This window comes from Argiope bruennichi, chromosome 8, assembly GCF_947563725.1.
Source record: "Argiope bruennichi chromosome 8, qqArgBrue1.1, whole genome shotgun sequence".
Classification (NCBI taxonomy): Eukaryota; Metazoa; Arthropoda; class Arachnida; order Araneae; family Araneidae; genus Argiope; species Argiope bruennichi.
Genome location: NC_079158.1, coordinates 132,550,952 through 132,564,387, shown reverse-complemented (window position 1 = coordinate 132,564,387; position 13,436 = coordinate 132,550,952). Strand labels below are relative to the sequence as shown.

At 31.4% G+C, this 13,436-nt stretch overlaps 1 protein-coding gene across 1 annotated transcript in view; it reads right to left on the bottom strand.

Moving 5' to 3' along the window:
- The window catches only part of LOC129980879 (tumor necrosis factor receptor superfamily member 16-like), a 64,133-nt gene extending 53,621 nt beyond the window's left edge, over window positions 1-10,512 (bottom strand). The window contains exon 1 of the mRNA XM_056091329.1: window positions 10,234-10,512. Coding sequence (XP_055947304.1) covers window positions 10,234-10,299 — 66 coding nt within the window. The 5' untranslated portion in view covers window positions 10,300-10,512. The remainder of the gene's footprint in view (window positions 1-10,233) is intronic.
- Window positions 10,513-13,436: the final 2,924 nt, after the last annotated feature.

The window sequence follows — 13,436 nt, the reverse complement described above, 5'->3', positions numbered from 1 at the left end:
CACGTATTTTTCAAAAGAGTTTAATTATAATTCGTTATCCGAGTTTAGACTTGAGGTCCCAAAAAAACTTTTTTTTTTTTTTTTTGTTTTAAGACTACAAAAACTTAGTTAAAAATCTCATTCGAAACTTCAAAAATATTGTAAAGTAGCAAAACTATAGCATTTTATTTTTTTCGGTGATAAACTCGCATTTTAAACTTTGATATTCCGAAAATATTTGACGTATAGAATGTGGCGAAGACAGAGTTAACAGATAAGGGGTAGTAATATGAATTTTGCTGAAGTTGAAATAACTTTTCAGTGAAGTAATGATAAAATTTTATGTCATATTAAAATTGCATACTTACAAATTCATTTCTATGGTATACTGGCAGCTTTTGGCGAGTATACCATACTAGCCGTATCAATCATTCCAGCTAGTTCACTGAAAAGAGTGGCTGTATTCAATTTCAGTTAAATCGCTTAACCATGGTTTCATATATAGGATTCCATCAAATTGTCTGGCATTAAAAGAATGTGATATTAATAGACTTGCATATGTTCTATTCATAATGCACATGAACCTGCATCAGTCCCATGATATCACAGCTCTATTAAAAGTGCAAATATGCAATTTATCTATTTTCTAAATTTCGCAATATTGTAATTTTACTTTAAAAAAAATTGTTTTGCAAACTATGCAGATATTGAAACTTTCTTCCCCAGCTTCCAATAATGGAAAGAAAATTCACTCGATGAGACAGTTGATGGAAAAATGAAAACAGTTTGAACTTCAGAGCAACAACGCAATCTGTTATTGGAAATTAGGCAAAATAAATAAATTGCTGAAATTCAGAAAAAATTTGCACTTAATGAGCATGATTAAAAAGGCATATATATGATTGAAATTCGTTTTTGCACTGACATATGTTTGGAAGTTACCACGAAAAATCTCCAAAATTCAGCTTAATTTTTAATTGATTAAATTTTTAATTAAAATTTGAAAAAAATTCCCTCCGAAGTGCGCATTCCAAATTAATATAAACTTAGTTTGGTACCTCTCGTTCAATAAATCTGGCTTGTAGAGCGCACACTGACACACGCACAATTTCATCTATATTATTAGCTAATCGCCTCAGTAAGTTCGCGAAGTAAAATCGCTTAGATATAACTTCATGTCCAGAATATCACCAAATTTTTCACTATGAAAATCATGTTATTTAATTGTATTGCATTAATTTGCTTATTGTATTTGTACATGAATTTTTTTTATGGAGACAGGCACTTAAATTCACAGTGCTATCATTATCATAAATATTCAGTTCATCTATCTTCTAAATTTCGACGTATCGTAACTTTACTTTTTTTATATATTTATTTAGTAAATTATACATATATTAAACAGAATCCATCGTCATTAGCTTTCAACAAAGGAAGAAAATCGTGTGACTAAATTATTTGAAACAAGGAAAAAGGTGTACATTTCAGGACAGCAATGCAGTTTATTGTTAGAATCATGTAAAGAATTTTTTTTTTAATTTGCCAAAATTCAACAAAAATATTTACAGGTATTAAATCAGTATCATTAAAAAGATTTTTTTTAATATTTGATGAGCAGTAAAATTTTTGTATCACGAATCAAATGTCAAAATGTAGTTTAACTTTTAACTAGCTAAAATTCCAATCAAATTAAAAAAAAAAAAACTTATCCCGAGGTATTCACATTATCTCGCCTGCGCATTGGGCATACTCGGATTACCCACACTTTTCGGATAAGGGGCGCTTATGTGTTCCTCCCACTGAATTGATAGTTCATCATATTTTGATTGAATGCCAGTTTTTGGCTCCCATCGTCACCATTTTTTTACTCCGTCAAATGTAAATCTCCCAGAATTGCTGGAAAAGAATTACCATCCAAGCATTTTAAAAATTTTAATTGCTACACACCTTTTACCATATATTTAACTTAAGAAATTTCCATTTTTTAATTGTTATTTTAAAACAAAGATGTCATATTTCGTCTTCATCTGTTTTAGCTATTTTAAATTAGTTTATACATAAACATACTTAATTTTATACGAAGTTTCAAACATCAACAGTTCTCTACCTTTTACCAAATGGACGCCGCCGTATGGCCAAGAATGGCCCTTGTGCCAAAAAAACAAAATAAACCAACCAACCAACCAACCGAGGTGTGCACTTCCATCGTCCAAGATACGCATGTGGTAAATTTGTTGGCTAAAGGTCAAACTGTGTGGTCTGTGGAGTGCCAACACTCACACATGAAGAGCACCTGGCTCATTGTAGATAATTAAAAGTACCAAATATAGATAGATTATAAGATTCGTTTTGCTCCGTCTTTAATTGAGCGCCATGTAGAACAAGGAAAAAGGCTTTGAATTTATCAGGACTCATGTTGCAACGTCTGAGTTTCTGTTCTATATAAGTTTGCACGACGATCTCTTTCTCTCTCGCAACGAGCGCACGGCAACAGAAATGGAGAGACTTGCTGTCACTCTTCTGCACATCTCTTAAACTACACGGGTAATTATCATCTTTTACAAGTTTAACAAACCTTAACCAGTCAGGCGTAGTCGCAAATTACCATCCCATCCTGCGAGACCAGAATGAGCAATGAAGCACTCCGATTCTGGTACTTCTCTCTGGCTTCGTGTAACTGAAACCTAACAGGAAAACAGACTCCTCCTGTCATTTTTAAAAGTTCAGTCGCACCTGCTCACTATTGGGTGCTTCTGTTTGGTTCGGGTGCGCACAATCTTTCATGGACAATTTAACTCGGAATTCTGCAGTAAGACTTTTCATTAAGCCTTCTTCGCTCATACGTGTTTGGGGTATCAAAGGGTTGAATTCGAGGGAAGGAGGGGGGGGGGCTGCCTCCTCCGGAACTTGGACGACACGCTCTCCCTCTCCACACATCGCTCTGTTGTTTCTGTTTTCGGTGGCATCTCCGCGCAAAATACAATGGATCCGGCGGATCAGATGTCAAAATCGAGGGTCAATGACTGTGAACCGATGAATGGCGCACCAGTGTGTCTTTTTGAAGTCACCGCGAAATGTTCCCGTCTGATATCGAACTAAATATGCAAATGAATGGACGATAACTATCACCCTTTAATATGTATGATAATTAGCTTTAAGGTTAGGGCAGTATTCGAATCTTATAACTCGCTGACACAATTAAATGCTGAAAGAATACGGATGCGTACATTTTAAGCTTTCTGATCTACTTATGCAGCAGACAATTTGCTTGTGGATCTAAATAGAGATTCAACTTCCAAACATGCTGCGAGAAAGAAAGTTTCTTCTTATTTATAAACGCATGACCAGTTCCTCTTAGCCAAGCATTTATTTCCCCCCACTTCACTCTTCTCATATTTTATGTAAAAATTGATATTGCATATTTGAATTAAATAATTTTGATGTATGTCTTTTTCAGGATTTTTTTTTTTACTTTTTCAAAAAGATAAAATCGAAAATATCAAAGATGTTTGCAGAATTATTACTGCTTTTACTGACACATGTCAGAATTTGAAATTGTGACAAAATTCGTCAACAAAAAAGAAACCATAATGCTCTTTATTTGTTTGACTCTTTGAGCGGCGGTGAGATGGCATCTGACCCGCCTTTATAAGGATTTTTTTTGTCGTTAAATTTGTAGACTAGTTGCTTTATTTTCATTGAACGTTATAATTTAAATTCATTTATTACTTACTATAACTTTTTAATGGATTTTTCTATTAATTGCCATCAACTAGTATTTTAAAATGCATTTATAAAAATAATATCCCAAATACGAATTTATTGAAACCAAATTGCTAAAATAAGGATTTTTTTTTTTTCAATTTCTCAGCGTGTGCAAAATTACGTTATTAGTTTTCCTTTTTTTTTTTTTTTTTTTTGAACTAAATTTACTTCGTTTTCTCGAAATTTCTGAATGTACCTTTCAGTTTGTCATTTCCTACTGCTTAACCTACCCTATCTCTTCCATGGCATACTCCTAATGTATGGCTTATGATGCTTGAGTTGATAAATGTATTCAAGGGAAAGTTCGCATTGCTTTTTTATATTGTAGATAATTTACGAATGGGGTGGGGGTGTTATTTCAAGTGGCTGAAATAACACCACCACTTTGGCTGAATTGGTGTTGGCTTTGATTTTTTGGCTGAATTTCGTGTTTTCTAATGAGTTTTTGAATCTGGTTTTTTTGTTTGAACTCAATAATTGTAAACATTTGTCTGATAATAAAAGGCCCTAGGGAGTGATAAAATTTGTTTATGGAATACGGGTGACGAGCTTTCTCTAACTTCCGAATAAAATGGCATTCATCAAAATATTATAGTAGAATGTCAGATTTGCATGTTGATTGTGGGAAAATCTTTGCATTACACCCCCAGCTACGCTTTCCATGTATTTGAAGAAAATAGGTCATGGAATAAGTTTCATATTCCCAGTGTAAACGATAGCTAACAAATGATGGCACGGAAGAGTTTCGGGGAAATTCAAATATATCAATCGAGGGATCCCACCCTCTTCAGAGAAGACTAAAAACAGATTTTTTGGTGTTAAATGTTTTATTATTAGAATATAAAACTTCACCTATGTGTGCTTTAAAAGAGATTTTTTTTTAATGGACGGAATGATGTTGGATTCCTGCCAGACTTTTTAGAATAAAAGAGCACATTATATCTCTGAAAATTCTGAAATAATCTTCGATGAGGCTACTATTTAATAGCATTTATAAATCTGTCTTCTCTCAAATTATATTCAAAATTTTCAAGAAAAAGAAATTTGGCAGTTTTTATAGCTTAATACGAGAAAGGAACGCAATATCAGAAGAAAAAAAAAGTGAAACCATTCATTCGTAGATCTTTTAAAAATATAGCTGACGAACGAATTATTATACAAGGCATTATTAACTTTACAATCTTATTAGAACAGTCAGATTCTAGAAGGGCATGATGGAAATGATCTCCTATTTAAAGAGATTATCTTCTCAGAACTTTTTCATCATTTCTGAGTCCCGAGGGAAATCATTAATAGGCGATGGAGGCGAATCCGGATGCGAATGAATGCGTGTGAGGTCAAATACAATTAATCCCAGTAAAGAGACATTGATTGGTTGCTAAAGCTTCGTAAATGTTGATAGGATTTTGCTGGTTTTATTTCATGTAACGAATTTACATTGTAATCGAATGCATTATGTTCGTTGTCGGAATCCTTTAAAAATGATTATTCTATTCTTCCGGAATCGGAGGTTCCCGATCTTGATTTGTTACGTAGTACGTTTCACCGATTCATGCAGGAATTATATTTTTTCCTCGTACGAGCACTTTTTTTCTATTTCTTACATGTTTTTAAGTTGCACATTCCCTTATTGTATATATATGAACTTATACATAAGCTAATAAGTTTCTAACTAAAATCAGTCATAATGTTTTCAATTTGTTCTTATAACTTCCTGTTTACATTTTGAACATTTTCACCTTGATCTTTGAGTCCAACATTTCACACATTTATGCCACTGAAATATCAAGATTCTGATTTGATTGACCTTGTTTTAAATATTTTGAAGCTGTTACTCTCATAGACGCACGATTCGACATATGATCATACCATTTATGGATCTGGAACAATGACTGCTTCGCATCTATAATTCTAATACTGAAACCATAAGTCAAATTCACTATACTCAGATCGCTGTATTTTAAATGAACGTGTAAGCAAGGCGAACTTACCGTGGACTAAAAGGCTTAATCTTCGATTTAAAAAAAAAAAAAAAAAAAAAAAAAAAAACACCTATAATTTTGGTATAAAATTTCATCAATTCAGCGTTTTGCAGTTATCTTATTCAAAAACAGACTTCATTCTAAATAAGATTTTTCGGATTCTGGGATCTTTAAAATATGAAATTCATTATAATCTCGAAGTAGAATGTTTCGATATACAAAAAATAAAATGTATCTAACGAAGCAGTGAAAATTACGCTGGTGCTCAAATTACAGCCAAGTAACGCTGAACGTATGGATCCTTAAGACCAAGAAGAATGATCGCTGCCCAGAATTTTCTTCGATGCGCAAAAAATGAGCAGAAGAAGCGGGTGAATCATTTATAAAACTAAATTCACGCCATTTTAGTTATTTGATACATTTTAAACATACTCATAAAAGGAAAATATGTCTTCCCTTACTTAAAAGAAAAAAGATTTTTATAAGAAATCTACAATATTTTTTAAAATCCTGAAGTTTTTCAACGTTATCTCTTTTTACCTATATCCCATAACTTTTTCAAAAAAAAAAAAAAAGGGGGGGGGACCTGAATGATTTTTTGTGGTGCGTTACTGAACTTCGGAAATCTTGTTGGTTCAACTCAAGTCTTTTTGTAAATGTGCATTTCATTTTCTATCTTTTAACTGTCGGCAATTGATTCATAAAACTAGGATGCTTACCTTTTGAATGTACAAGAATTGCGTTTTTACTCGCTAATAGAGATAAGAAGATTCATACGAGTGCATTTTACTTGAAAATCTTCGAGATAAACCTCAATTTTCGACTGGTTTGCATATATTTTTTTTTCAGGCGATATGCGAGGAAGTGAGAAAAGATCTTTCCTCTTTCCTTCCAGAAAAACCTCCCCTCAACCTCATTTTTAATGAAATAAAACCATCCGTTTCCTTAAAAGACGAATGGGTGACTGAAAAAAGCTCGGAACACAGACGAGCAGATCTCGAAAGAGAGAGAGAGAGAGAAAAAAAATCTCGCAGCTGATTCCCTCCCCCCTCCCCAATTCTCTAACCCGGTCTTCCGAAACCAGCCGCCTACCCGCCTGCCGAATAATAATCAATTCTTTCAACCCCAAAATCTGCATCTTTTGATAAAAACGCGCCACGCGCACAGGCACGTGTCCCCTTATTGCAACGGCATATGGTCTTTTCCGTTTTGAACAGTTAGTTAGACTTCTGGAGGGTCGTCTGCTGATGCATCTGCCCGTAAGAAAAGGGAAAGGTGACGGCGTGAGGTTATACCCTCTTTATGCAGCGTCGGAGGTACCGTACGGAACAAAACCGCTTGTTTCTTTTATAGCCAGGTGGGTGGACCGGTATATTTCCCTTTCTTCTAGGGGAGTAGGGGGGGGGTCCTGTGCTCAACTTTTTCCTTCTTTCTGTCGAAATCCGAGTTACAAAAGGCAGAGTGCCTGCTGTTTTGGGGGATGAAAACGAAAATAAGAGTGCCAGCGTGTGTCGAAACAGAATTTAGTTAACCTTTGATGTAACTGGTAAAATTTCTAGGATAAGTCTATTTCTTTCTTTTTCTCTAGGAGAAGCTGGGGGAGTCTAGAATTTCCTTCCCCTGTGGAGGGAAATTTACAATGTGTTTGCGCAACGGATCATTTTGAAGTCACAGAATTTTTTTGAAAGAAAATCAGATTTAAAACATGACTCAACTATAGACTTACAATTTAAGCTTTTTATTAAACTTTAAAATAATAATGCTAGGCAGCTCTTACAAACTTTTTTTGATTATTAAAATGAAAGTATGAATGAAAGTAAGTTTCGTGAAATATTGGAAGGGGTTGACATAAAAAATGAAAAGAAAATGCACAAAACTTATCACCTGTCTATTAAAATTGCTTTTAACATTTAAAAATAAATTATTTAGAAATGTGAATCAAAGGAAGAAATGATATTATCGAAAAATTAACTCATATTTCTTGATTAACTAATTGTTTTCGTATTCTAAATGCAAAGCAAGTTTCAAAGTTGACCAACTTTTCTTAATTCCTTTGCTAATGAGATATTTATGTTCTTGATTTCAAAAATTTCTCATAATTTATATTTTTCCTGAAAAGAATATCAAATTTATTTAACTAAATAATTATACTGAGAGCGATGACATCAAAAATGCAATTCTCGGATATGTCTCGAAAGGTAAGATAATTTACGGCCTGTAATGAAATTAATTGAAATAATTTTATTCAGCTTCTTTCGATGGATATCAGATCTCAAATGCAAGCCAGCTACCCTTGAATTGTACGCTTAAAAGTGACGAAAAAGATTTGTCCAGATAAAATACTCGAACTTATCCAGGAGAACATCAAAATATGGATTTTCGATGAATAGTCTATTTAAATTGTATAAGGATATAGTATATTAAAAGCTTTTAAATTAAATTTCAGCAGTAATTAGCTAGATATTAAAGTGTTCTTTTAAAATAATCTCTTTTCCATTCTTTTTTCTTTATTGTGTATTAAGTTGTTTATAATTACTTCGATGGAACGTAAACCAAACTTTATTAGAATTTAGCTAATAAATTGTTGTACTGATTTAAATTTCTCTCAATTAAAATAAGCAATCAGATTTTTATAATAAAAGTTTTCGTTTGTTTTCAAGGAAAAGAACGGTAAAACACAAAGATGCGACATTTTAAAAAATTATCATTGAGAAAACTTTATTTATCAAACTAAAACGAAATTTCAAGCTGAAGAATTTATCTATATTTCACATGTTTTTTTTAAAATTCAAAATGGATGATTTTATTCAGATCGTAATGTAATTTATTGTTCATTTATTGCTATTAATATATTTGTGCCAACTGTAGAAAATTTCATTTTTCTTATCTTTTATCATTTGTTTATCAATATTATTCTGAATTAATTAGTTTCAAACTAAAAATTCCTTGCATTATGGGATATTTTGGACAAAATGTAGGAAAAAAGAGAAACGTTTCAAAAGGCCTTTCAAAAATTATAGATCGTTCTGCAAACTTTTCCTAAATATTAACATACAAAAAATTTCAAATACATAGAACATTTGCTTTGAATTGTTGCAAAAATGGACTAGATTCGTCTTCTAATTTATTGGTCCTGTAAATATAAGTTTAAAATTTAAGTATTTTCGATGCATTTTTATTATATTGTTACTACTATCATGTCTTTGTGTATGAAGTTCTATTTTCTTTTTCTTTTTTTGTACTAATATGTCGAAACTGAGCTAGTAAACTGCTTGAATTATTAAATGATCAGATGACTAAAGAATCAAACATATGTGAATAAATGAATATGAGCTTATAATACTAATACATGCTTTTGATACCGAGGTATTTTCTTGTTTAATTGCAGTGCAAAATATTGGAAAAAGTCAAAACATAAATTTCTTCTAATTTATATTGATATTAAATGCTTACTTTTGTACTGATACATTTCCATAAGAGTATTGGAACTCGAACTTTATGCATTCATTTTTCCTATCTGCGGAAATTCTATCAACGTATCACAAACAGGGATTCTTATCAGTGTTCCCTCACAACACGTGTACAGGCGCAAACGCGAAAAGAATAATAATAAATCGCTCTCTCTCTTGTTATCGTTGGAAGGAACAACAAAATCTTCTGAGCTAATGGCTGTTTGTTGCATTGCAATTCAAATAAAAGGAAATTTCATCGTTTAGTTGAAAGACAAATCAAATCAACGAATGTGCTTGACAGGTGTTACTTTTTTTGTTATAGTGTTTTTCTTATTTGAGGAACTGAACAAAAAAAAAAATAGTTTTACAATTCTCGCTTGAATATTTTACATTCCTTTTTGTTTATTTCGTTAATTGAGTACAATATTTCATATTGATTTTTAGTAATTGATTTATAACCAAAATTTTTCGCATAAAAGTATTTCTATATATATATTTCAATTTTATAATTTTGTTTAGCTCAATATACATTTATAGATAAAAAAAATTATAATTATATATTTTTAAAAAAGCTGTTTCTAACAGGATATTCACATTTAATTTTAAAAAATAATTATGATTCAGTGTCCACATATATTGAATTAAAAAAAATGTACGAAACGAAAAAAAAAAAAAAAAAAAAAATCGAAATGATTAAACAAACTTTAAAAAAAAGATAAAGGATATAATTTTGTAAAACAAATAGCTACGATTTGTGCAACAGCACTTTTTCTGCAATAAATTAGATAAATTTTGTCAGAAAATATAATTTGTATCACTTAAATATTAAACATAAATTAAAAAAACAAAAACGTAAGTTTTTTTTTATAATTATAAAAATTTGTTTCGAAAATGATGCGGGCTAAATTTTATAAATTACAATAGGCTTACAAAATCACACTTCATTTCCTAAATGAACATGCATGTCAATTATTTAAAGTCATTCCTGTTTAAAAATGAACAATAATTCCAAAATCTCATATGAAGCAATCATTGATAAAAGTACTGAGTCTTACCTGATGGGTTAAGCTGATGTAAATAAACAAAAATAAGAGACTGAGTTCTAAATATCCTTTCTTCATAATCTGTTATTGTAAGTCCAACGCATCCTTCGAAACGAGGCACACTAGAGAATCTTGGCACAGAAACTCATTCGGAAGGAGCAAAATAAATCTTACGTACAATACAAAATCTCCTGCTAAAGATCCGAGATCGCTTTTTCCAGCGGAGCCCTTCGCGCGTGCGACCAACTCCCGTAGAGAGAAGCTATCGTTTGGTGTGGAGAGAGACGGACGAGTAGATAAAAAGTTTCTCTGCACCTCCGCCACCTGTCGGATTTTTTTTCTTTTTACTTCTCTTCCCCGCATTCGGTTGTGTTCTCCCCTTCTCTCCAGCTCGCAGTTGTTGGTGGCTGAACCCCCGCTACAGCCGGCATTAAGGAAGGAGAAGGGGAATCACGTGTCTGGGGGAGGCAAGGATGCAGGAGGGAGGATGGAAGGTATTGTTACCAGCAGAGATGCCACTGCGGATGCCAGCTTGAGATTGAGAAAGGCATGTATACTTTTGTAATGTAGACTTTTCTTCCTCCTTTCGCTCGAAATATTCCTGCCCTCACTAATTTCTAAAAAAAATTTAGTCGTTTTAAAACTAATTTCCAAAAAAAAAAAAAAAAGTTAGCAAGTGCAATATTTATTTTAAAGTACAATAATTATTAGCTTAACCCCTTTTCTTCGAAAATAATCATGTGAAATAAAAGGTTGGAGGGGGGGGAGCAGATAAAAATTTTGAAAAACATAAAATAAGTCAATTAGCATATTTCTTGAAAAGAAATAAATTATATTAAAAAAATAATAATAATTATGCGTTATAAAGATTGAGAAAAATATGGAAGTGTATTGCAGATTATCTTGATGGTGTAATTTTATAACGAATTCAAAATGAAAATATTTATTTGACAACATATAGAAGACTTGAGAAGCATAAAATATATAGAAGAATATACATAGAACCTGTAAACGATGTTCTTGAAGTAAATAACAGTTTTGGCACTGATCAAAAGTTTACCTCGGTTTCAATTTGTAATTCTCATTGTTTTAAAATGCCATGAAAGAAAAAGTTTATGAAACATGCATTGAAAGAATATTAAAAATCGAATTTCAGCTGCTTTCTCATAAATCTTAAGCTTTATTAAATAACAAATAAATGACAATAAAATACAACAGATTGATTATGTTGCCTTTTTTCTTTAATTTAAATAAATTGCAAAGTCTGCTTTGAAGAAAAATTATATTATCATTTTTATTTGCTGAAATATTTTCAATTAAATTTCTAACCTTCATAGAAATCTTCTAAATTATTACTAGATTCCAAATATTATATTCTTCTAAATTATTACTGGAAAATTTCTAATCTTCATAGAAATAGATATTAAACTATCAAAGATAATTTAATATCAACAATTGCTAAATATTATTATATTTTATTGAATTGCACAAAAGTAAAGATAAATTTAGTAATTAAAAGTAAAGATTATTTAAAGGAAATTTATTCATTGGAAATACTCAAAATAATAACATGAATAAATAAACTAATTAACTGAAGTTTGTTTTGAATTCCAAAGAACTCTAAATAAAATATTGAATTTTCCATTGATAATGACTTTTTTAAATTAGCGGTCGACTTTAAAATCGAAATCAAGCATATTTAAATAAATGACAGACAAAAAAGAACAAAGTGGAGACACAAAGAACTTGAGAAATAATGAAAGTACTCACCGCTTTGATTAGACTTTAAATAATAATAAAAAAAAATGGAGTTAATGTTACCGTTTTCTATCTTCTCTATAAATCCACTTTCTTCTAAAAGGAAATCCCAAACCTCTCGTAAAAGTCCATTAACTTAAAGGTTACTTTATGGCCAAACATAAAAGGGAAATGGAGAATTGCTGTCAGTTTCTTTAATTCCTTTTTGGGAATCAAAATATTAATATATTTTAACATTTAATGAAAAAATTACAATTCATTGAACAAAATGGAAGAAAAAAAATCTTTCAACTTAATTTTTCTCAGTACAAATTTCTTTTAATTTAAATAGAAGGTTTTTGCAGTGTTTGAACGAAATTTCAAAATATCTTTCAGACAAGATGTTTTCTATTCCTCTGAAAACCTTCCTTTGAATACTATAAATAAAATTAAGAATTGGTTTGTTTTGGGTTAAAAATGACTCGTTGGATATTTGAAGAAATTAATCAGAAAAAACTCATGTTCGTTAAAAGAAATTTTTGCTTTTTTTTTTACTACTAAATAATTTTACTAATTTCCCAATCAGTTTTTTTTTTTTAAGGAAACACGAGAAATATGAACAAAATGTAGAAAATCCGGAAGACAAAATACTTGGAATCTCCCTGTATAACACTCGGTGAAATGAAAATCAAATATGGCAGAGTCAGTGACATGAGCATGCGCAGTTGCATTCGTTAAGCGGCATCACACGTCATTCTTTTGTAATAGTAACTTGATGCTAAAAAATAATTCTTTTGTAGGAGCTAATTCATTCCTATCGAATGCGAAGATCCGCTGATGTAGTAGTCACATGTTAAAAGAAACCGCGCATGTCTTCTAATATTTGATTGCATGTTATCTTTTTTTTTTCCACTGAGACACCCAGTCTTTTATCTTACAACGAAATATGCAACGGATTTTAAAATTAAATCGACATAACGCATTTAATGCATGTCACAAATGCATGATGAAGCTGTATTGAGAAGATGGTCCATTTTTCACTTCTCAACTATAAAAAGTATTTTAAATGCAACACTCAAGCAACGTATTTTATTTAGAAATCACAGATTTCTATTAACTGTACTAATTCCTATTGCGTGAGAGAGAAATATTACTTATTAATCAAAAATTTTTATTCGTAATTTAAATTTGAACTTTCAGCTGCTAAGCTGAGAATGAAATCAGAAGAAACATTCTTTAGAAAGTGGCATCTTTTTCAAAAGAGCGGGAGTGTACTTCGAGAGGTTTTATTTATTTATTTTTGTTACAAGACCACGTTCTGTGATAAGCTTCGTAGTGCATTTGAGCCTCTTTCCGTCAAGTCGAGTCGAGGTGAAATTCTTCAGTAAGTCACCAAAAGAGTATGAAATTATTTTCGATTTCGGATCCTCGGACCCTTTATAATGACCTTCCGACCCGACCTTCGTACAGATGTGGAA